Here is a 26,188-nt window from a genome sequence, read left to right on the forward strand (position 1 = left end):
AAACCCAGAGTCACATGTGGGACACTCAAGCCCTAAACAGACAGGAGCATATCCACGGCGCGGCAGAGGGTGCTGGAGGGGGAGTGGGAATGGCCAGCGGACAGAGAGCTGTCTGCACACTGGTCCACGCTCCACATGCGCTACGGAGAACCCAGGCGTGCAGACAGCAGCCGTGAATGGTGACGGAGCTTTTCTCTCGTGGACTTTCTGTCTGTCGTGGGGAGAGCACTTACCACTAGCAAACAACAAGAATACAATGTCCCGCAGACAGAAATTCTATGCAGAGAAATATTACGAGGCAAAAAAAGCAAAAGGGTATCCAACAAAGTTTCAAGAAGATGTTCAAGAAGGATGCTCCGGTTCAAACCTCCAGGTTTGAGCAGGAACCTGAAATTCAGGCAGGGATCAAGCACACAGTTATCTAAAGGGAACTAGAAGGAGCAGAAAGCACAAGAATTCTGGTGGGTTTGAACAGCGAGGAGGCCAAATTAGGGGGGACAGTGGTAAGGAGACCTGACAGATACTGTGGCCCCCATCAGCTTATCATGCTAAGAGGCAGGGAGACGCTGCAGGAACAGAGCATCGCTAATCTGCATTTATAAATGACTGTTCTGGCCACCTCCTGGTGGGGTAAAAAGGCAGAGGCTGAGGGGGCATAGGGATCCCACCCCAAGCTGGAGGTTACAGACTAGGAGGCAGTAGTGCAAATGCAGTTTTGGAACAGGTTTTGCTAAAGGACAGAATGCAAAGTGTGGGAACATCAGAGAAATACAGCTAATTCCAAGGTTTAGCCAAAGTAACCAGAAGAATGGAATTGGCGTTTACTGACCAGGGGAAGACAGGCAGAGCAGAGGACCGGTGGTGGAGACAGAGTTGGCTTAGGGACCCCCTCATGTTCATAAGGCCTTCCAAGAAATCAAAGTGGAGAAGGCAAGTAGGCAAGTGGAGTTTAGGACAGGTTCAATCATGTCAAATGCTGCCATGGGGGTAAACAAGGCGCTGACCAGAAACTTGGTCAACGGACTTGGCAACGGAGGTCATTATTAAGCCTTAGTCGTGGCCCTCATTCTAAGGGTTCAAAGGAGTACGAAAAGGGAAAGGATATTAACAAGAATATAAATAGTAGAGGGAGACAGACTGCTTAGACATTTTCTACCAGGAACCCTGCAATAAAGAGATGAATAGCAGGAGGGAGATAACAAGATCGACGGAGGATTATTTTATTATGAGCGAAACTACAACATGTTTTGTTTACTGATGGCAATCATCCAGCACAGAAGTAAATAAGGAAGAGGGAGATCTTCCAGACTGATGCCCTTGGAGAGATGAGAAAAGGACCACAGCAGATTTCTGCCCTTTTGCCCTCAGGACCTCTCAACGCTGGCTTCTTAAGAACGGAGACCAGCAGAAAGAACCACCACCCCCATAACTGCATACCACCCTCCCACCCCATCCTAGGCCTTTCCTCTTAAAACAGCCCAAGATGTGATGAGGATGACAGAATCTGGGACAGAGCTGACAGAGGAGGCAGGCTGACAGAAATGGGGGGGGGCAAGGGGCCCCATGCACAAAGTGACAGGAAAGAAGACCAACTTGAATTCCATGTTATTACTTACAAAACCACCTACATTCTAGACTCAATGGAGTATCAACCAGTATGAGTTCTATCAAGAAATGCCCCATGTGCATCACACTCAGGTCTTACAGTGACTACACCACAGCCACAGAGAAAGACATCAAGCCCTTTTTTTTTTTTTTAAATATTTTTGAGAGAGAGAGTGAGAGAGACAGACACAGAATCCGAAACTGGCTCCAGGCTCTGAGCTGTCAGCACAGAGCCCGATGCAGGGCTAGAACTCATGAACTCCAAGATCATGACTTGAGCTGAAGTTGGATACTTAACACACTGAGCCACCCAGGGGCCCCTCAAGCCCTCCCTTCCTTTTTTTTGGTGAAGTTTATTTTCAGATGAAGAGAAAGAGAACGTAAGCGAGCGAGGTAGGGAGAGAGAGAGAGAGACAGAGACAGAGAGAGAGACAGAGACAGAGAGAGAGACAGAGAGAGACAGGGAGAGACAATCCCAAGCAGCCTCAGTGCCATCAGTAGGGAGCCCAACGCAGGACCTGAACTCATGAACCAGGGGATCATGACGTGAGCGGAACCCAAGAGTCAGACACTTAACCCACCGAGCCACCATGAGCCACTCAAGCCTTTTCAACTCTACCATTTGCAAGAATAAAATGTAGCTTTTATTTTCTAACAAAGCATAAATTTGTTTTCAGTGAAGTGTATTTACCCTTCCTGTCGCCCCGCTTCTTTCACTTGGGAGTGTCAGCTCCTACATCGGGGGAGACAAGTAAGAAAAGTCTCCAAGGTTGATGTGTTCCAGAAACCCAAACCCTCAGCAGCTGCCGGGGGGCAGCCTGGTGGTCCCCACAGCTTACAGAGGACTGGCACTTACACATCGGCATTTCCATTTGGACAAAGCAGTGGGATAATCCACTTTCTTGTCTTTTTTAATTCTTTTTAATATTTTTGAGACAGAGACAGAGACAGAGACAGAGACAGAGACAGAGAGAGAGAGAGAAAGCACGAGGAGGGGAGGGGAAGAGACAGAGACCTAGAATCTGAAGACAGGCTCCAGGGTCCGAGCTGTCAGCACAGAGCCTGACCCCGGGCTCGAACTCACGAACCGCGAGATCATGACCCAAGGCGAAGTCGGAGGCTCAACACACTGAGCCACCCAGGAGCCCCTAAGCCACTTTCTTCAGGAGGAAAACAACAAGACGGTCTTTCCTGTTGAAGTGGGGCCCATCCTTAGAATAGCTAGATGTGAACGCTTGGGGGCCAAAGCAGAAAGGAGAAGTGTCCCCCCACACCCCCCCTCCCCGGCCCTCTGTTGATGAAGACAACCATTCGACTGTGACACATGACAGTGTTTTTCAATAGAGCTGTGTAAATAAACTGCCATTCATGGGACACTGTGCTTGGATTTTTCATTTTGAGTCACAAGGAATTTTTATCTTATGCTGTGAACAATGAAATCGCAGGACTTGGGCCCGAGTTTCATTCCACAAACAAAACATCCGGAATCTTTAAGATGTTGATGGAGTCCAGGAGTGCCTGGGTGCCTCAGTCAGTTAAGGATCTGACTCTTGGTTTCGACTCGGGTCATGATCTCACGGTTGGGGGTTTGGGAGTTTGAGCCCCGCGTGGGGCTCTGTGCTGATAGCTTGAGCCTGGAACCTATGGATTCTCTCTCTCTCTCTCTCTCTCTCCTCTCTCTCCTCTCTCTCTCTCTCTCTCTCTCCCTCCCTCCCTCCCTCCCTCCCTCCCCCCCCCCCCCCGACTGTGCACATGCATGCGTGTGCTCTCTCCTCTCAAAATAAACATTAAAAAAGATTTTGGGGGCGCCTGGGTGGCTCAGTCGGTTAAGCGTCCGACTTCAGCCAGGTCATGATCTCGCGGTCCGTGAGTTCGAGCCCCGTGTCAGGCTCTGGGCTGATGGCTCGGAGCCCGGAGCCTGCTTCCGATTCTGTGTCTCCCTCTCTCTCTGCCCCTCCCCCGTTCATGCTCTGTCTCTCTCTGTCTCAAAAATAAATAAAACGTTAAAAAAATAAATTAAAAAAAAAAATTTAAAAAAAAAAGATTTTGAAGGAGTCCAAAATTCTTCTCCTTAAGGGGGAAACAAAACAAAACAAAACAAAACAGGTGTGTGGGGAGTTCTCTATCTGCACACTTCCAACTTCAGCTCCTCCCTACAAATCGGCAGTTGTTGCCAGAAAGGCCCCTTGTCATGTGAGGACAGGACTGTATGGAGAGAGTCAACCTGGTGGTTCAACAGCAGCATTAAAAATCCAAATCCCTACCTCTAGGTGAAAAAAAATGAACGTACCTGTGCCCATCTTTTGATTTCCCCCCCCCCCCCCAGTTATAAGCTCTAATAAAGACCACAAATATGCCCATGTTCATACTTCTCCTGCCCCCCACCCCCCACCCTTGGAGGTCTCCTTCCCAGTAAAAGAGGTTACATGCTCTCCTTCAAAAGAAACGGCTATTAGGAAAAGTTTTTTAAAAGGTCTCCTACAAATTCTTAGTTTCGGGAATCCTATCTTTACAGAGGGTTCCCAAAGTGACTTCTGTTTATCCAAGGGGTGGTATGAAGTCAAGACACAGAAAGCCAAGCTTTAAAAGTCCGGCTGCCGAGGACCACTCGCGTAGATGGACGGCTAATCCACCCCCGTGTATCACTCCCTCATCTACAAGAATGGTCTGTTTCTGAAGACTAAATTCATGAAATACAGCTCAAGTGCTAGAAACAGTAACGGCTCAACGTACGGATTACCCATCACGACTGCAGTCAGGTTCTAAGAAAAAAGGATCCAGGTTCCCTTAATCTACTCAAGGTTCTTTGGCTGGCCAGAGGGCTTTTGCTGGATCTCGGATGACATTTATAGGAAGCAAATGAAACTCAAATACAGCTAATAGCTCCCCTCTCTTACCGTGTAATTATCTGTACTCATTTGTGCAGCATGTTATTATTTAAATGTCCCTAATTTCAGCCCCAGCGGGCCAAGGGCCCTCAAAGAGTGGCCGAGGCCTCAGCCTCCGCCAGCCCTTCCCCATGCTTTTGTTCATTTATAACAGCCAGAAGAAGTGGCATTATCTACAGCAGGAAGCAGATAGAAGGTTCTCACAATCAGCAAAAATCGGAGTACCGCCTCTCCTACGCCCAGCTATAACCAACACGCCACAAGGAGGGCTTCAGTTCCTACACAGACAATCCGCGAGGCCGTTCAAGACTCATGTTCGCTCCTACTAGGATGGATGGATCAATAAATGGTTAAAAAAAAAAAGGAAAGAGAAAGAAATATTCATTCCTGGTTACTTTAGAACTGCAGACATAATAAAGGTTGATGGCAAACATGGATTTTAGGACATAAAATGTGATGTCTCCCTACAATCTTGTGCCTGCTTGGGTTATTACTACTGCACTAGACCCACAGAAACAGGGTAGCATAGCTCAGCCGCTTGGGAGCTGCCGCTGTCTGTGTGCAGTTAACAGACGCCAGACCCCACCCACCTCACAAGGGGGGGCGGGGCAAAGAAGGAGGTGCTGGTTCATCGTTCTAGCACGCCAAGGGTTTGGCGAAGTGACGTCAATCCGTTCTCCAATTAGGTAACAGTACAGCAAGCCTATTCTATTTGTGAACACAAAATATTACTTGAATGTGGAATTTTCCCCAGTAACTCCAGTGAGACCGATAACCCAGAAACATCTCTGAAAAGTGATCCAGTGAAAATTAAGATGTGTTTTCAATACCGCCATTAAAAAGATACGGTGTCCTTTTCATCCCTCTTGTCTTCCAAAATACTGGATTCAAAAGCTCCGCGGATGGAGTTGTAATTCCAATTCTGCTACCCGCATTGCAGACAGCCGTGTCACCTTAGAGAAGTCACCACCACACAGAGCACTCACAAAGCCCCACAAGGACATTTTGGTCAGCTCACAGATGACAAGAGCAGGGGGTCTCGGAGGTAGGTCAGTACCCAAGGTCCCCCGCTGCAAAGCATGAAAAGGGGGAGGCGGCGGCACAGGGGCAGCAGCTAACCCTCCCGCCAATCTGGGCACAGGAACCTGCTCTGATCCTTGTCTTGTCACTTTCCTTGCCCGTGTCCTAACAAGGGCTCTGTACGGGGCAGCTTCAAAGCCCTACCACCAGACAAATTTCTCTGACAATTAACACTGGACCAATGGAGTTCAGTTTTTGCAAGAGAAATCTCAAAAGGTTAGATAACTCACCAAAACAAAACACCAAAAAACAAACATGCACCTTGCAGGGCTGTGAAAACCTACTCCCCTACTAACCTATTTTCATCTGCCCCCAGGGCAGAACCCCAAGACAGCGTGCGGTGCACAGCTTAAGACGAGGTCATCATTCTACCATGCAGAGTATACACGAGGAGTACGAAGCAACCATTCAAACAGGGGACATGCTCACAGGCACACACATGCGTGCACACACACAACACTGCTTGCAATCATCCTACCACCAACCTCAGCTGCCAAAAAAGTCTGGGACGCTCTCCATGTTTTCTGCTTTCTCTGCACCATGCCCCCTAGGAGAGCACGGCTGAGGTTTGAGGACCTACAGAGAAGGAGCTGCTTGTCTCCCAAGCTCTCTGGGACGCCCCCAAAAACAAAGCACAATTCAACCTGTTGGCTGCCCTCAAGAAAATTATTCTTGAAACACAGAGTCGTGTTTACTCAGAACAGCTATGGAAATCCAAGGCACAGAACGACAAAAACGTGGACTCGGACCCATTGGCTCCACTGACACCAACAAGAAGTAGAAACAGGCCTATTCACAGCAATTTCACCACCGAGAGAGAGAGAGAGAGAGAGAGAGAGAGAGAGAGAGAGAGAGGCGCCTTGGGGTCTTGGTGCTTAAACAAGAAAATGACAAGTCCGTCTTTATCAGCAGGAAATACGAACTACAACAAAAGCCTCTTTTTTGTTGTTGAACGAATTCTTATACTAGTTTCATAAAGTCTTCAGTCTTTGCTACTTTTCTCAGAACCTCTTCCTCAGCACCGTCAAGCCCTTGACAAGGGCGGTAGAAAACGAGAGAGCTACGTGTGGTCAGCTAGCTGGCAGGGCAGGTTCCCTCTTAAAAGAACAAAAGGTAAAGATCGTCACCTAAATTCCACCTTGATTTAATCCTGGACACCCGGCTAACTTGTCCGAAAAGCTGATTTTTCTCGTTGGGTTGTTTTCTGTTAACGGATTCCAAAAACCACGAAGGCATCTCCCCTCCTAAATAGCAGAACGAGAGCACGCCTGATCACGACAGTAACAACTACACCCCCAGCAGCTAGCGCTCTATTGTAACTCCAGGACTCAGGGACATTCTCTCCCCGCCCCCCCCCCCCCCCCCCCCCCCCCCGCCGGATAAAAAAACGTAAAGCAAATCACCATCTTCACTGTGAAGCCGAGAACACGAATGATCACATCACATCACACGTGGCTCCAGATTCTATACCTGTGACAACACATTCTACAACTTACCTTCTACCTTTTGATTCAAAAACAAAAGCCGGCGGGGGGGGGGGGGGGGGGGGGGGGGGGCTTCCCACGCATGTTGGCTCAGACTTCAGGGGCTTCTGGTTTCAAGTCACACAGTACTAGAAGCAGACAGGGACAGACGGGGAGGGTGGGGGCAGTGGCAGGGAGGGCATCGTCTCCGAAAGCACTGCCATGGCTCTGTGCAAACAGAGTGGCAACAGGTCCCGCCTGTAAGCACTGGTTCCAAGAAGAGGCTCCCAGACAACCCACCGTACAACTAAGCAGAATGGAAAGAAACTGGAGGCCCTAAGTGAACCTGTCACCCTGCACCCTGGCATGCTGCCAAATACCCTCCAAATGCCTCTAGTACCCCTGTGACCAGAGCAAAGACTCTGAAACAGAACAATCCCCTCTTCCTTATCTGCTTGCTCCAAGCAGGTACAAACCAGAACACGATCGATTCATTCACATTTCTCTGTAATTCTGAAGGACGAACAAAGTTGGACAGAGCCTGGGATGTCACCACGACCACATCCCCTGCAACGAAATACAGACCGTGACCAGAAGCTCGGTTATGATCATCGGAGGGTTCCAATTCCACCATGCTAACCCTGTTCCAAAGAGACATCAGAATAAACTCGGGGGAAGAGCGAGTTTCCCTCCAGGCTTCAAGGATCCATCTGATAACCATTACAGGTGCACTTCCACAGGCTCGGGCATTCTGTGCCACCGTATACCAGCCTCCACATAACAACCTGCCCGGCCTGATCAACAAGGAAGCAGGTACTTAGGAGGCTATGAGCCAGAGAGCAGGAAGGGTAGGAGGCAAATGGTAGATCCAAGCTGCTTCCTATACAATCAGGGGAGAAGAACCAGCAGACAGTAGGGAGGTATCCATAGGAGAGAATCTAGGACTGCCCTCAGTTGTGGGAATCAGCACTTTAAACCTTACAAACCTTCTTACTGGTTCCCTAAGACGATCGGGGAGAACCGCCCCACATCGCAGCAAAGTAGAAAGGCAGAGATCCACAGAAACACCTGTTAAGACAGACTCTACGTTCAACCCAGGACCTAGTAGAAATCAGATCACAGCCCTGGTCTTATCTACAGGGACCAGACTAATTAAGGCACCCTGCAAATTATATTACACAGCATATAAAGGAGCATAAAAGAAATGAATCTATAAACCCAGTAGGATGTCCAAAATAACTGCCAAGAGGGGCCTAGCCCGAGAAGCACAAGCCGCCCAGATCACATCCGATTCAGAAACAAGGCCGTGCCCGAAGACATCATCCAATTCCAACAAGACAGTCGACTCACCATTCACAGTCTTCAGGCTCCCAGCAATGCCTTCCCCGTGCTGCCTCTTCTGGGCATTCTTGAACTCCTTCAGAGACAGATAGAGGACTTTCCGCACCACCCTTTCTTCTGACCATGGAATCCCATCGCTGTCATCCTGCAGAAAACAGGAAAGAGAGAAGGGAAAGCACTTAACACAAAAAGCAAGTAAATATGAAGAATCAAAAGAAACGTTAAAGAAAACTCCAAAGTATCAGAGCGAGAGGCACTTCCAGGGGATCCCATCATCCTGTGGTAATGGTTCATTCAGCACGACCTTCCTGACATCTGGAGAGTCCCCAGAAAAGCTAACCCACGGACCACAAAAGGGGGTGGAAAGACGGCCACCAGCTCGCCTCCTTTACAAACCTTTACGCCCACATACCCTCATTAGCCAATAATACTCAAGTTCTATATGCCTGGGCAACATTTCGAAACAGGAGTTCGTACCCCCAAAAGCACAGGCGTAATGAAACCACCGTGCTGGAGTGTCTGAGGAATTCTGGGACGTGTGCTGCCTCACACACATGCGCCGCACTCTTTTAGAAACTGCTGCCGTTGGCACTGGGGGCTAGGGGGTTGGTGCTGCCTTCAAAGAATTTACAATTCGGTCAGAAGAAGTGAAATTGGATCTGTACTGACCTCTTAAGGAAATGAGCCCTGAATGAGAGAGACAGAGCACAGCAGAAAAGGGCAATGGATCCTAGCGGAGCAGAGAGAACTGGGAGGCAGGGGCAGGAGGTTTGCGAAGGGGTGACGTAAAGAAAACAAAAAAGAAGAAGAAGAAATACACACAGGTTAATAACAGGTCTTGAAGGTCTAATTAGCGTGGCTCCCTTAGGTCTGTGGTATCAGATGCAATGCAAGTTCTGGAGAGGAACAGAACAAGGGAAGGCCAGGTCGGGCGGGGGTGGGGGGTGGGGAAAAATCCCAACCACCAGCAGCCAGGCCAGAGACCATCCCAGCCATTCCAGTAGTGGCCACAGAAAAACAGAGGACAATCCAGAAGCGCCAAGAGGAGGGAGGGGAGGGCGCCAACCAGCAGGGAGACCAGAAGCTACATCTGGAAACATGGAGATGGTGGGGTACCAGGACGAAGTGGAGGCAATGGTCTCAGGGAACCAGCAAGAAGGTCTGTAAGGCTTAAAGCGCCAATTCCCACGGCTGAGAACAGTCCTAGATTCTCTCCTATGGATACCTGCCTACCGTCCGCTAATCGAAGAAGTCCTTATGTTCACATCCTTGCTTCAAAGACTTAAGCATTTGATAATAGTTCAACTTAGAGAACGAAGGATTGGAGCTTCTCAGATCCTTCGGGCCTTAGGAGATCAACGCAAATATTAATGCCCTGGGTAAATGCAGGAAGGCGAATCTTGGATACTTCGGGGTTCCTTTTGCTCAAACGGAAGACCTCAAAGGTCAAGCCGCGGCACTGTTGTCCTGCATGTCCGACAGAACTGGTTTCTCCTCCCGTAAAAGCTCCCTGGGACTAGGTAAGGAGCCAGATGACCGGAGGTCTTTTCCAGCTCTTAAACTCCTAAATTCTGCGTCAACACAAACTACATCTTAGAAATCCAACCACACAGAGACTCTAAGCCCTAAATAACTTGAAGCTGCACTCTGGTTAAGCTTCCAGGATTTTCCCAGAAAGAGAGCCATCCTCCGTCTTCCGTACTAAGGGGAAAGAGGGCCCTGGGAAAGAAGAGCTGGGATTTCCACCTGCCCCACGACACCCTTCACGCCTGCCCATCTGCCAACTGAGATTTCCGGTAGCTCCAGAGGAAGGAGGCACATCCTGTCTTCCTGGCCGTGTTCCCTGAGAGGCAGGAGAGCTCTACTAAACCAGACCAGGGTGGTGGGGGGGGTCGAGGTTCGAACCCAAGGGCTGAAAGAAGCCAGTGAATTGCCTCAGAAGCCCATGGAATTTCTCCACTGCTACTGCGAACAAGTCGCTCTCTACCTCCCAATTTACACGGTTAACAAACAGAAAAATGAAGCACCTGACCAGACCCCGTTTGCAAAGCCCAAATAACCAATCTGAGTGAAAAAGAGGCAGAGGACTGACCCATATGACGCACAAAAGGCACAAAAGAAAAAGAACTCGCTGCTCCTCTAGCTGATCCGTTGCAACTGGGATGATAAACTTTAACTCCTCCTCAAGTTCAACACAGTGCGGCGGCAATCTCATCGTTTCTCAGCAGCCAGGTAAGGCGGCCTGGCAGAATTCTCTTCTTCATGCTCAGAGTCCTATTCTCATGTAACGCCGATGTGATTACAGACTATTATCTCCTCACACCCACAGTTTGTAAATGATAAAACCCCCAAATAGCTTCCAATGCAAAAATGCCTGCAATGATTTACTGCATCGTGTTCAGACTGGTGGCTTCGTTCTGACTTCGGGCCTCCGCACAAGAGAATTATACCCCCTACAACTAGTGTCTAATTAAAACATAAACCATGGGAGATGAAACCGCCCGCAAAGGAAGATGCATTTAAGGTTCACTTACTGACAAAAGACGCTTCATGAAACCTATAAAGTACTTTAACTACAGGAGAAGCAAACGCATGACCCAGATTATGGGGTTTCAAATTCTAGACATTTAAAAAAAAAAAAAAAAAAGGCAAACTTTTTTTTTTTGGAAACACAAGAGTTCTTTTATATAATGTACCGTGCTGGTCAAGCCTAGTTGCCTCCCTCGGTGTTGAAGCGAGACACAATAAGGTAATAAGGGATTCTGTTCTGTTTCCAAAAGCTCAATGAGGAGGTCATAATTCAGAAATTAAAACTCAGGCTGCTTTTCACAGCTGCGGGGTCATGATGAGTCACCCTATCCTAAGCCAGGAGAGGCTGGCACTCCCCCTTCGTGAAGCTGCCTGACGCAGAAAGCCCAAGTGTAGCCTGCACCCAATGAGGGGGCAACACAGGGCTGAATGCCCAAGTTGTAGGTCACAGAAAGTCTACAAGAAGGTATCTCGGGTCCTTAACGGTCACTCAGAACAGTCCAGTACGGAGTGCTCTACGAAACAGCCCTGACAGAACGATCATGAACACTTCTCTACGAGTTTATGGCTTTTTTATTCCCTCCCCCTCCCCTTCAATAGTCATTTAACCAATTTCATCAGCCATTTAAACAATGGCGGCATGGGGTCAGGAAATCCTGTTCACTATGTATATATATCCCAGCCTAGGACAAGCCTGCTAGAGTAAGAGCTCGATAAACCTTTCTGGAAACATAAGACTCAAGTGCAAGCTCGCTTCCCACTAGGTTTACCCACATATGGCCTGCCTGTCCCTAACCTTACAAACATCCAGGGCATTTTAAGTGGAGTGCATGAAATCTCTATTGTTTTCTTAATGTAAATTACAGCTACCCCCATAAAACAGTCCCCACAGTGCTAACCCAAAAGGGCTGGCTACCCTTCTCTCCCTCCCTCCCTCTCTCTCTCTCAGCAGTAAGCTTGCCAACATACCAAAGCCCTCCTACTCAATCCACCTAGTTCCCTACAAGAAAATGGCACCCATCTGGAAATCCACGTGGCCTCATAGGGCCCAAACCTAATGACCCTGTCAGAGTCCCGTACCTTGAGCTAAATACTGACTAATTCCTTCAACAAAACAATTCTCTCCAGCTCCAGCTACACAGCCCCCCCCCCCCATCACTCAGGACTCTCCCATTCTGTTCCCCCTCCCACCCGCTATATTCAATTATACATTCCCAAATCACAATTTTCAAATCAACTGATATTCCACTCATGCCTCCGAGTTGACAATTCCAAATAATCCCCTCCGACCTTCCCTAGACACCTTCAGGCCACGTGGCTCTCTGGGCAGATGGAATCACGGAAGATTGGACGGTGTGGCACTGAACAGAGAGAGATCCTTTCCTGGATTCCTTTGGGATGCTCCCCTAAAACCAAGTATCTAGTCCCTTCTGGTTTACTGGTCAGCTTAATAAAAGACGACAGAGAGAGGCTGTAGCCACTGTCAGGAGTCCAGTGGCTTTATTCTGATACAAATTCAGCCACCCAGAGTGTATCAGTTTTTTAAGTTTTTATTTGAGAGAGAGAGAGAGCAAGAGAGAGAGCGCACACATGAGCAGGAGAGGAGCAGAGAAAGAGAGGGATAGAGAGAATCCCAAGCAGGCTCCACGCTGTCATCGTGAAGCCCAATGTGGGGCTGGAACTCACGAACCGTGAGATCATGACCTGAGCTGAAACCAAGAGTCAGATGCTTAACCAACTGAGCTACCCAGGCACCTCCCAAGTGTGTCAAGTTCTTTTTATGAATTTCCTTAAAGATTTTTTTAACCTCTTGCCATTGGGGTGTCATTAAGACCTCTGAGTTTTTACATTTCACCCCATTATTGGGGAAGCACAATTCAAGCCCCCAAACAACCAAACATACCACCTTCCCTCGTTCCCATCCCCTAATTCCTTAACCTGTAGTTCCCCAACCACAAAACAAAATGCTCTGCAAATACTGCCATAAATAAGAATATCTGGGTCTCCTGACCCAATTTTAAGAAGAAAAAGAACAACAACACCAAATCACAAGGATCTAGATTCACTTTACTATTCTGACTACTAAAAGTCACTTCTTCAGCAAATGGAAAATTGAGCATTAAGGCTTTACGAAGTAAAAGTGAAAAAAAAAATGCAGAAGTGACAGGGATTTCTTATCACTTGAAAAATCTCTGCCATTCTTTGAAATAACTGGAGAATCTCTCATCAAAAATGGCAGCTGGTCAGGAATTAAACTTGAAATGCTTATGGTCATCATCTTTTACTGAAGGAAAAAAAAACAAAGACCCGTAATGGCTCCAAGTCTCGTAATAAGACACGTGAGAACATGGGAGCGCCAGCCTAGCGCATGAAGACCCCACACTTGTGGGGGATGGCATCACCTGACAATACCCCAAAGCTCACATCCAGGTTGAAGATTTGCAAAGCCTGCTACCACCTCCTTTTAGTTTAAAATGGGTGGGAAAGGAAGACATCACAAGTATCTTAAAAAAAAAAAAAAAGAGGTGAGTTTCAAGGTCTTGCCCAAAAGGTCACACAGCTGGAGAGAAACGAGAGCTGCCATGTGAGGTCAACTGGTCCACGTTAGAGGGCAGGTGCCCAAAGCAAAGTTTCAAAACTCAGTAATTTAATCTCAGGGAGAAAACGTCACACATGTAACTCCCAATGACTCCTAATCGGTAGCAACATTAAGATTACTCATTTCAAGAGGTGAATGTAAATGTTATATGAAAAAACAATCCATGAGCAGCTCTAGCTGGAGGCCGGTAAAAGAACAGAAAGGGGAGGGATTATTACTGGTCTCTACAACTACCTCAGTTCTAAGGTCATCTCTCAAGGCATCCTTATGCAATCTGTCCAGGTCTGACTGCTTGTTACGGCTTTAAATTCTGGCCATCTTGACTTAGGAGAAGGGGAGACGAAGATGGAAATGCATGGATTAGAGGGAAACATTTCGGGTTTTTAAAAACCTTTTTTCTAGCCATTACCATTATTTTAAAAACGAAATAGGACCCTTCCGATGGGAGGTACTTCATTTCCTATCACTTGTGAGCAAACTGAGTAAGAAGAGATTTAAGCATCACAGATAGAGTGACCAAGTAATTTATCATCCCAACCAAGGACATCATAAATAATGATACAGGAACAACTGGTGGAAACTGGGGCACAGGTCAACCAACCAATTATACTAGGTCCCTTCCAGGAGGTAGGAAGCAATGAGGTCTAACAGCAGAGATCATTTTGAACCACATCACCAAATAAAAATAAAGCCAACTAGGAATGCAGTGTGATACACACCTGTGTTTCAAACGGACATCCAGAACCTCCCACCAAGGTTTTAAAGGTCAGCCTGCTGGGGGGGGGGGGGGGGGGGGGGGGGGGGTTAATCCCTAAGGACAGGCACCATTAAAGATGGCGTTCCGTTCCAGAGAAATCACTCCTGCTTCCACAGGGAGGGGGCACAGGAAGTCAACTGTTCCTCATGGTAAGTAGCGTGGGGGAGGGGGGACGGATTGGGAGGGAAGAGAATGTTCACATTCACAGGTAGGAAGACCTTCGAACACGAAACCACCGTAGTATAGCTTATACAAGTGCGAAGACAGGATTCGTGTTTGGATGACAGGAGCTACCGAAGAGTTAAACCAACGCCACCTCCCCGTGTACAACACCACCTCCCCGTGTACATATCCTATCTCTATCCACCTTGTCCAGGCCTCGGGAATGGAGGGATTGGTGACTTTCCAGCCCTTTTTAAATGAAAATGAAGTGATGGAGCGCCCTGGGTGGCTTAGTCAGTTGAGTCCGTGAGGCTCCTGGGCTCTTCTTTCTGGCCCGGGTCAGGATCTGAAGGTTCCCAAGTTGAGCCCTACACCGGGCTCTGTGTGGAGAACGTGGACCCTGCTGGAGATTCTCTCTCTCCCTCTCTGCCCCTTCGCTGCTCACACTGTCTCTTCCCCCCTTCCCCCCCCCCCACCCTTTCTCCCTCTCAAAATAAGTAAACATTAAAAAAAAGAGAGAGAGAGAGAGAGAGAGAGAGGCAACTGCGTGGCCCAGTCGGTTAAGCATCTGTCTGACTCTGACTTCGGCTCAGCTCATGATCTCTGGGTTCAGGAGTTCAAGCACCAGATCAGGCTTTCTGCTGTTGGCACAGAGCCCGCTTCGGATCTGGACGCTCCCCCCCACCTCTGCTCCACCCTGTTCAAACTCTCCCTCAAAAATAAACATGAAAAATAAATTAATAAAATAAAAAATGAAACTGTGGCGCACAATGCCCAATTCCAATACTCACCCCTCCCCTCTAAGTTGTATTAACAAGAACTAAACACTTCATGGGGGGGGGGGGGCGCGAGGAGGGAGGAGGAAGAGGGAGGAATCTGACAAACACACAGAGCCAAACAATAAGGAGGCAAAATCTGAAAGACCGGGTTGGTGAGGGAGGGGAGGAGGAAGAACCTGATGGCATCTTCTTTCCTTTTTCCATGGAGAAGGACTGGAAACCTATCCACGAATGCCTTTTCTTCTCAGAAGCAGCTCTGCATATACCTGCTGGTAAGTCGCCCTACTTAACACAATTTGTTGTTGTCTGAAATGCCAGCCTCTTCTATCAACAGTTTGGGAAGAGAACAATGAAAGCATCCCCCCCCCTCCAAAAAAAGATGCGGGGTGGGGGGTGGGGGGGGGAGTGTTGTTGACTTCTTGGCACGGATTCAACATAAACAAGGATTTATGAAGCCAAAAATAAGGAAGAGAAAACACTGAAGAAAAATGTGAGCGGTAGAACTTAGGCTAAAACTAACATTTCTTCCCTTTTAACAAAAGGCGTTTTCTCCGTTACAAGACTCTCACAACTCCATTTGATGCCGTCCACTTTCTGTCAATTCCATGAACTGGATCAACTATCAATATTCAAAACAGCAAAGAAGGATCAGGGCAATATTCACATCTAGAAAGACAAGTGGCCAGGAAACCACGGACTTCCTGAACTCGTGAAGGATGTTGCTCCGCCGTGACTTTAAATGAAAAGCACTTCCAGCAGCAAATTTTCTCCCAGAGACACGCTTCCTGGGATAAAGCAAACAGCCTAAAAATGCTTATGCAAGGAAGAGTTTTACTTCTTCCAAACTCCCATTAAATAATGTGTACTTATCTTTGATTACCGCCTATTTATATTAAAAAAAAAAAAAGCCACAGCTGAAATTGGATTAAGAACTTCTGCTCAAAACGATTTATTGCATAACACAACTCTGACAGCCTGATTCTCCGGCCACCGACTGAGCCTTTATAAAAATCTGCTGGGCAGCTGCCAAGTCAGCTCTTTTGCGTCTGAGCATGTCAGACATTGCTGTTGTCAAGGCAGCAACAGCATGGGCTGCAACATCCCCACGTTCATGGTTAAACGGCACAGCCAGGGAACAGCACAGAGGGCCAGCAACACAGGGTTCCACCTTCCTGCAGCCCTTCCTCTGACAGTCTGGGGTCTCGACAACATCAAAAAGGCCCAAGATCTACAGCAGGGTTATCTCCAAGAATCCAGCAGAAATCTGGGTTGGCCATCTTCAGTGTAGGGAGTGGGGAAAGAAAAGAAAATCAAGTTACAAGGAAATACTTGACCAGGGTCTTTGGAAAGACCCATCAGAATGAGGGAACGACTCGGCATCAGCAGTGGGGACGGGGACTCCACAAGGACGTCATTTGGGAATACGTTCTTAACAAGCAGGTTCCCAAAGGACTAACAGATTTGGATTTTTTCATCATTAAAGCCTTCCTATCTGAAGAATACACTCCCCCCCACAACAAAATTTTCCCCAAATGGCATATTCTAAACCTGCGCTAACCGAACGGCCATGTGGCTATTTACAATTAATTAAAAACGATGCTCCAAGTTGCACTAGACACATTTCAAGGGCTCAACAGCCACATGTCTCCCCTAAAACGGACAACACAGCTACAGAAGGTTTCCATCATCACGGGAACTTCTAGAGCACGCATTTGCACTTAATTGGACGGGGTTTCAAGGACTGTGTGTTACTTCCTCCTGCGTTTCCACACGGTCCCCGAGACTCCTCAAAATAGGTACCTTTATGCTCAGCTTAGCAGGAAAATTCTGGAATATTCAATACTTTGCACAAGAATCCACGTCTCAAGTAGGGGAGAACGATGTGAACTGCAAATAGCCACCCCTATATATAGCTCTCTGGAAAACCGGTCTCAGTCCTCCTTGCTACAGTGGCCTTACAGTTTTGCAGGGAACATATAGGAAATCCTGGGGGGGGGGAATTTTGAGTCTACAAGTAAGCCCTGAAGACATAACACGTTAGTATGCCTTCAAGTCATTTTCTAAGGAATCTCCTACAGAACAATTCCTCCAGAATTAAGACTAGACAAAAAAAAAGCCCCATCTTCCACCAGCCAGTTTCCAAGCACCAACAGAGTGACCCAAACCACTGAGGTGGATTCCTGCCCCCCACCTCCTGCCAGGACCAGTCAAGGGTTGTGGGCCTTGAGCCGCGGCGGGGGGGGCAGGGGAGGCAATTTTTACCCTTCTGTTGCTTCCCCAGTGTTGGGGTCATTTTAGGAGTTTGACCAATAGCTGGGGTTTGCTGGCTTTTCTGGGTCAGCAGCGCCCCCATCCAGAAAATAAGTGTAAGCATATATACGTGCCCAGGGGACAGACTGACTGGCCAGGCTACATGACAAGCCAGTAGGTTGAATTTGGCCATTTTATGCAAACTTTTCAAATTTATGAAAGCTATTTCAAATTATCAAGTTATTTTCAAACAGTTCAAATAAACCCTGTCCTTGGATTGAACATATAAATGGACACTGTGCCACATTTGTTCTAATACGTACTTGTCCCCTTTTCTCATTACCATCCAGCCCTCTCCAGACCGAACGACCACCCCGGAAGTGCTCTGTGCCAGGTCATTACAGGCACGGGTCTCCAGAAACAAGGCCAATGTCAGTTTCCCCCTCCATTAGCACTTTGCGCTAACAATGAATGGATACCACTATGTGGCAGGCCACAAGATACGTGTTTCTTGCACATATTCTCCTCTCCAAGTGGCCTACAAAGTATTCACACAAACATTCCTAAGTGACACACCTTAGGCACGGAGGTTCTTAAAAAAAGATCCCATCCTGATGGGTCGGTGTGACCACAGAGTACCTGCCAGGTGCCCTATCATCTCTGTGTTCCTGACACAACAGCCTGGGGTCTAGCTCAGGCTATGTACTCAAAACCAGTTCGGGGCGCCTGGGTGGCTCAGTAGGTTGAGCATCCACCTTTGGCTCAGGTCACGATCTCCCAGTTCGTGAGTTCGAGCCCCGCATGCATCAGGCTCGTGGCTGTCAGCACAGAGCCCACTTCGGATCCTCTGTCCCCCAAACCCCTCTTTGCCCCTCCCCCGGCTCACGCCTGCCCCCAAAAATAAACGCTAAACACACACATACTATGAGCGAGCACTTATAAACAGATGGAAAGCGTAAAGAAAATAGTAGCCTGGAGGGAAGAGAGACCTGGGTTCCAATTCTAGAACTCGGTTTCCTCATGTGCAAGACCAACGACCCAGGAGAATGACTGCCAACTTGAGCATCCGTGAGAAGCCATCACAAGGCTTGAAAGGCCCCCAGATTGTGGGCCCCACGACCACTCTCTCCCAGGTAATGCTGATGCTGCCAGCCCGCAGACCATGCGCTTTGAGAATCACAGGTGCACACTGGCCTGGTGACAGAAGGCACGTCCACCTGGCCTACGAAAACTGTTCCGCCGCCACGAAATGCACTAGAATTGCCAAACCTAATGCAAACTTTCTATTAGCCACCTGATTTCTCCCCTGGCTTTCCTGTTTCCTCTCGGGGACCTTCCACTAGGACTCTCCTGCCCCTCCCAATCTGTAACGATCTTAACACCCATGATGTCTATTTCATTCTCTTAACACTCTCCTCCCTCCTCTCCTTGCTCCGCCCTCCCTGTGGGATTCTACCTCCATCATCCCTGCCACCGCCCTCCTGACTGCCCAGGGTTTGGCATCTTAAGTGGGACTCCTGCTTCTTTCTCATTATTCACGTTCAGTCTCTAAATCCAGGTATACTGCTGCGCGTCCTTCCAGATACAGGTTAAAACAACGCCTTCATCTCCCCTCCTACAGGGGAGACCTTCCAAAATAAGGACCACCAACCAATCCCTAGTGCAACCATCCCCCCTCCCCCCCCCCCCCCACACACACACAAGGTCTCTAAAAACACAGCTACCGGAGTTACTCTCTAAAACAAACAAACAAAAAAAAACAAACAAAAAACAGAAAACCAATACAGGTCACTCCTTCCCCTACATAAAGCTTTCCATGGCTCCCCAATGGCTACTATGGGAGACATTTCCAAATCTCTTTGGGAAGCCTACAAAATTTCTTTTACAACCAAGGCAATGTCCCTTCTAGGCTCTAATTCCCTCACAACTCAACAAGAGGTGGCAATGCTCACCTTGCAGCCCCACCTCAAAGCCAATACCAGGAAACCGGAGGACTGGTCTTCCTGACTAAAGGAGCTCATCAGGACTTCAGTAATTCCACAGAAAATAAAGAACAGACTTTCTAAACTCGCCAGTAGAGAGCTCATTCTCCGTTCTCTTTTTCGTATCAATACTTTGGTACCAAGAAACACGGTCAATTAGGCTCCACAGTCCGTTTGACCCGATTCACCACCTATGGCTGTTACCCACCACTCTTGGTTTTATATTGCACAGAATGCCCGATTCTAGGTTACCAGGGCCCTTTGTACAAGATAACAATTGTTTGTTTTCCATGTGATAGATTTCCTACCAGTTAATCTATTCCTAATCCGATGACAAGATTGAACTCTATTACTATTTCACACTGGTTTCCTAAACAAAACCAGAAACTTTCACTGGTTCCTGCATCCAAGCCAGTTTTTTTGTTTTTGTTTTTTGTTTTGTTTTTTTGTTGTTGTTTAAATTACAGGTTTACTTATTTTTGAAAGAGAGAGAAACAGAGTGTGAGGGGGGGTGAGGGGTAGAGAGACAGGGAGACACAGAATCCAAAGCAGGTTCCAGGCTCCGAGCTGTCAGCACAGAGCCCGACACGGGGCTTGAACCCACAAACGGTGAGAACATGACCAAAGCCAAAGCCGGATGCTGAACCAACTGAGGCACCCAGGAGGCCCCCAAACCAGTTCTAAGATTTCTCCTTTCACACAGGACAAAAGTCCCTGCAGTTAACTCTCTCCATAAAACCCAACGTACCAGCACACAGGTTCAAGGAAGAGACTCGTGCTTACCTACAGGCTGACAAAGCTCCCTCAAAATCATGCAGGCTGACCGCCTCAAAGGTGACACTGCGTATGTATGTCCAACCTTATTTTAAAGCAAAGCGGTTAGCGAAAGCAAATGTGGCTATCTGGAAGCAAAGTCAGGATTCTTTCGATGTTGGCATTTCGCAATGATAAGAGAAAACTCATGTCATAAGCAAAGTGGATGTGAGTAGAGACTTACCGTTCACACTTCAGGCAGGATGTGTCAAAGAATAAAGCAGACACAGGCAGAGGACAATGTCGCTCTAAATGGGAAACCACTGAAAGATTTTGAGCCAAGAAGGAACCATTTCATGTACATTTTTAAAAGTTCCCACAGACTGTGCTGTTGAGAATTAACTGTGGCGGGGTGGGGTGGGGTGGTTGAGGAGGGAAGCAGGGAAGGCCTTGCCATTTGCCCACACACCGGGGGGGGGGGGGGGGACACCAGGTAGGTATATGTGGTGTGGCCGCCACGGCTAGTCACGTTCTGCAGTCCCCTCTGGCAGAAAGGAAGGCACTTCTGGAAGGAGAGCTCTGGAGCAGAGAGAAGGGAGGAACCAGAGTTTAGTTTTTAGTCATCCCAGTCATTACCTGGAACTTCATTTCCTTAACATGAAAACATTCTCTTCTAGAGCAGAGATCAGAACTGGAGATCTGAGTATAACTAGTAGTTTACAAATCAAACTTAGGATCAAGCTTCTGGTACCCTAATTTACTGAAGGGCAGAAAAAAACAGGTTACACATCCCCGTAAAAGTTAGAGACAAAGTCAAACAAAGGGCTGGCTGACCTGGAGTGGTTTTATGGCTAAGAAGGTTTTTGGAGCCTTTAGGAAAAACGATGCTTTAAAACTTTTTTTAATTAACATTTATTTTTGAGAGAGAGAACGCACAAGTTGGGGGGGGGGGGGGGGGTGGAGGAGAGACAGACAGAATCCTAAGCAGGCTCCAGGCTGTCAGCACAGAGCTCAAAATGAGGCTCAATCCTACAAACCATGAGATCATGACCTGAGCCAAAGTCGGACACTTAACTGACTAAGGTGCCCCAGGAAAGATGATGCTTTAAGACAAAGAGGGGCACCTGGACGGCTCAGTCGGTTAAGCGTCCGACTTCAGCTCAGGTCACGATCTCGCGGTCCGTGAGTTTGAGCCCCGAGTCGGGCTCTGTGCTTTGGAGCCTGGAGCCTGTTTCAGATTCTGTGTCTCCCTCTCTCTCTGCCCCTCCCCCATTCACACTCTGTCTCAAAAATAAATAAACGTTTAAAAAAAATTTAAAAAAAAAAAAAAGTGAAAAGGGCACCTGGGTGGCTCAGTCTGGGATCTCACGGTTCCTGGGTTCGAGCCCCGCATTGGGCTCTGCACTGACAGCACACAATTTGGGGACCAGTTCCTTCCAGCTAATAGGTTTTATGTTTCAGAGCACAAAAGCTTTAGTATCTGCCAAAACTTTCTGTCTCTATTTCAAAGACTGAATTCTTGACCTTAGAGAATTTCTATAAAAGCAAGAAGAAGTATATTAAGACATGCTGGATAACTATTTAAATAGTTAATCTGGTTTCCTTACTTACAGGGGTTTCAAGCGTGGAGCCTGCGTGGGATGCTCTCCCCACTCCGCGCTCTCTGCCCCTCCCCCACCCACTCGCTCTCAATGCACATCAACAAACTTAATAAAAACAAAACAGAGTGAATGGAGGCAGAGGAGTGCGGATGGATGGAAGGAAGAAAATGAGAGTTTTACACACTCAAGAGTCCTAGGAAAATCCACTTGCCACCACGGCCCTAATTCACAAGCGATGGCAGTTTAGCGATGGTGGCAGCGGTCAACAGGGGTACTGTGATGAGGCTTGAGCTCACCAGTTGCTGCTGGTAAGAAACTTCTATTCGGCCACATCAAGTCCTAAATAAAAAATCAATTTCCGTCTCTGTGTCTCTCTCGTGGACACACACACCCTTTAAAAACATACTTTCTTCTATTTAGGCTTCACATGCAAATAAGAAAAACATCCACCCTAAGCAGAGTCGGGCAAGCAAGGAGACACGGGCCTGGGGCCTGGCTCACAGGGAGTCAAAACATGGTCACAAGAGGACCCGTCCAGCAACTCGGGGACTCAGTGGCGAAGTTTTCAAGAGGTCACAAAACAGAAAGATTTGTGTGGAGAGAAGACGAGGGACGACCTGTTCTCTCTCCAGCGACTCCAGGAAGGACCCCCAACAGCCTGTTCTAGAAGCCAGCAACCCACAGACAGAACAGGGCGGAACACTACAAAACCCAAAGGCGAACACCCTAAGACCCTGGAGGAAGAATACAGGAAAAAACCTGCTGAGTGTCAGAAGGTTTTTGTTTTACCCACCCCTAGGGGGTCACACCCCAATGCCACACCTAAGCTGGGCTTTCTCTGTACATTCTTCCTTCAGGAAACCTCAAGCCCCTGAAGCAACAAGCAAAGATTCTCACCTTAGAAATACTGTTCTCTGGGTTTACCAAAAACCCATATTCTCATCTTGGCCGAGTACATCTTTCTCATCTCCATTGCTAAGGGCTTTTGGCATTCAGGTTTGAGCAGCCACGGAAGCTCATCCAACTAGAATGCTAGCTGTCAAGCTTGACTGCCCTGGAAACCCCCTGGGGAGCTCTCCGAAGTACAGACCTCACCCCTATTCTGACTTCACTGGTCCAGGGTGTCCTGTGCGCCCTGAGAGATTTTGAAAGACTCAGAATCACATCTCTAGACTCAGCCCTCGGACCATCCGTCTATCATCGAGACTCCCACCCTGGGTACAAATCACTCTCAGGGCGTGAATGGGATCTATATTCTTACAACTCCCCAACACCAACCCTCGTACACATTAGAAGCTTAAGTAACTGATGAGCAAATGAGGCTAAGAAAACAAAAAGAAACTCAAGTAACTAAGGAAACCAGATTAACTATTTAAATAGTTACCCAGAACGACTTAATACACTTCTTATTGTTTTTACAGAAATTCTTAGATCAAGAGTCAGTCTTCTCTGAAACAGAGACAAGAAGTTTTAGCAGATACTAAGACTTTTGTTCTCTGAAACATAAAACCCATGAGCTTGAAGGAACTGAATCAAACAGCTATGAACTACTCAAAAGCGTCCAGAGTTCCCACTGAATGCAGGAAACTGCGTGTCTGAGTCAGAGATGGGTTCTGATTTGCCAGTAATAAATACAAAAATAACATCTCAGTAAAAGATCAGGAAACTAGGTTATGACTGGTCTCTGATTTAATTCTATCGGGAGGGAGAGATTCGAAATACAGATCATCTCTGACCCAATATCCCATCATAGGGAACGAGGCTAAATGAAGGTCAACTTACGAGGAGAAAAAAGGCCTGCACATGTTCGGTTTTACTTCTCATTTACCTAAGTCTCAAGCGACTGCCAAACGACCCTAATTCCCAGGTTACCTGAAGGGCACAGCTGAAGCTTCTATCCCTCTTCTTGTGCCTGGGAGCAAGGATGGTCAGGCTTTGCTCTGGGAAATCTCCTGGCCACTGTTAACATACAATTCCACTTTTGTTTCCAGACAGACTGAGTGGCCTGCCGGCTCGCTTTTTGTTCCTGACATTCCCCAGTTATCAAGGCAGCTCTCAAAAAGACCTTCTCTAACCCCACGGACAAGAGAAAATAGATCTTGTACTTCTAACAGGACAGTAACGGATGGATTTTATCTTTAAGTTGATGAAGAAACACTTGGGGGGTGGGGGAGAGGGGCGTGGGGAGTAGTCCTATACAAACACACACACAAAAAATTTTAATGGCCAGTTGGGGTTCGACAAACTTTTCAGACCACTTTACAAAAGCCCTGACCTCAAAGAAAACACTTTCCAAGGCCAACATACATGCCCACACAAAGAAACACAGCAGGCGCTCCCCAAGGGCCAAAATAAAATGCTCTCTAGTAATTACCATAAATAGAAAAGGAGACGGGCTTCCTGAGTCAGAGTACAGAGTACAAGAAAAACCACCAGCAACAAAAACATCATAAACAAAATTACATGGCCAACAATAAACCGGGAGCAAAGCGGAATTGCTTCTCAGTGAGATGCAAAGAAACACATCTGGAACAAGAGGACGCGTCCATGAGCCTGCAGAGAGGGCTGTCACAGTAGAACATGCTGGTACCTTTCTTAAATACAGAAGCAGAATGCAATGACAATTGCTTTCCTTTGGTACAAACAGAGAAGTTTCTGAAAAACCCAACAAATAAACTATAGCTGAACATCTGACAAAAGATCTGCTTCTCGTTACTCTGGGCATTTATGATTTCCCCTAAATTTGGTACAATTTTCCAATCGATTCCAATTTCTTGCTTAATCAGTAGAGAAAATTAGAGATCCTCCCTCAAAGAACAGTCTGAGAACCTCTCAAATGAGCACATGAGGCAGGTGCCCATCAGAGCAACCACACTAGCTCTCACTAGTATTGTGAGGTTAGCAGTTAGAAATCAGACATTGTACTGGGGCGCCTGGGTGGCTCAGTCGGTTAAGCGTCCGACTTCGGCTCAGGTCACGATCTCGCCGTGTGTGGGTTCAAGCCCCGCGTCGGGCTCTGTGCTGACCGCTCAGAGCCTGGAGCCTGTTTCAGATTCTGTGTCTCCCTCGCTCTCTGACCCTCCCCCGTTCGTGCTCTGTCTCTGTCTCAAAAATAAATAAATGTTAAAAAAAAAATTAAAAAAAAAAAAAAGAAATCAGACATGTACTGTATAAATCCTCTCCAAAATGAATCTGTGATTAAAGATAAACACCACAGAAAATACTAGTGAAGGAAGAGCATGAAAGTAAGTCTACACATTTGCCTCAGAATCCTCACTAGCCTAGGGGCACCTGGGTGGCTCAGTTGGTTAAGTGTCCGACTCTCTTCAGCCTAGGTCATGATCTCACCGTTCGTGAGATGGAGTGCCCCCATAGGGCTCTGCACTGACAGTGCAGGCCTGCTTGAGATTCATTCATTCATTCTCTCTCTCTCTGGCCCGCTCTCTCTCAATACAAACGTTAAAAAAATAAAAAAATAAAATAAAAAAAAGAGCTTGTAGAATCATCCACCAGTATTCACAATAAAACCATAATAACTTCTTACCAAGTAAAAAATCTAATTTCTTAATACAAAATATACCATTAATACTGCAGCCTAGGTGAAGCAAAATTATCAGCTTGCTTCCTTTGGTTTTGTGTTCAATAGAAAGTTCGCCCAACATACTACTGAAGTTTAAAAAAACAAGCAATACGATATATAGACAGGCAGTTCCTTTATAACTTCTACTATTTCTGGAGACCCACAGACTTCCTCTTCACAAAGAGCAGGATGCAGCTGTGTGGCATTTGCTCCCTTCTAGAACCAAAGCCTTTGCCTGGCAAATAGTAGCGACCGAATCTACGGAATGTCATTCACTGATAGAATGGTCTCAACCAACATTCTTCATTTGCAGGATTTCTTACTTTGCATCCTTGCTATGGTCTGCAAGGGTCTAAACCCATCTTCTTAATCACTCTTTAGCACTCATTTCTCCTAGAATTCTCGCCTTCTGGATCCTCCCTTATCACAATATTTGTTTCTCAGATACCACCTCCTCCCCGCCCACCAACAAAGTCTTCTCAGACCATCCTACCACACAAGCTAAACAGCTGCTTCAACTTTCTTCCCAGCATTGATCACCCATAAAATCCTCATTTTTCAGAGTATGTAGTATGTGGCTTTCTAAATTACCAACTGAGCCCCATCAGCAATGGAGCAAAATTTGTGCACAGCATTCAGTATGTAGCTGACCCTTGAACAGCACAGGTTTGAACTGCACAGGTGCAATTTTACATACAGACATTTGCAATAAATACAGCACAGGGCTGTCAATGGGTTTTCCTTAGGATTTTCTCAACATTTTCTTTCCTCTGGCTTACTCTATTGTACGAACGCAGTATGTAATAACATAACATACCA

The 26,188-nt window shown here is 47.2% G+C and overlaps 1 protein-coding gene across 6 annotated transcripts in view; it reads right to left on the reverse strand.

Annotated features, from left to right (window-relative positions):
- Window positions 1-26,188, reverse strand: part of JARID2 (jumonji and AT-rich interaction domain containing 2) — a 272,742-nt gene that overhangs the window by 139,884 nt on the left and 106,670 nt on the right. For all 6 annotated transcript variants that reach the window (XM_019420066.2, XM_019420064.2, XM_019420067.2 and 3 more), the window contains one exon: window positions 8,387-8,522. In XM_019420066.2, coding sequence (XP_019275611.1) covers window positions 8,387-8,502 — 116 coding nt within the window. In that variant the 5' untranslated portion in view covers window positions 8,503-8,522. The remainder of the gene's footprint in view (window positions 1-8,386; window positions 8,523-26,188) is intronic.

The sequence above is a fragment of the Panthera pardus genome, unplaced genomic scaffold (assembly GCF_024362965.1).
Source record: "Panthera pardus isolate Hobbes unplaced genomic scaffold, ASM2436296v1 HiC_scaffold_17, whole genome shotgun sequence".
In the NCBI taxonomy this organism is placed as follows: Eukaryota; Metazoa; Chordata; class Mammalia; order Carnivora; family Felidae; genus Panthera; species Panthera pardus.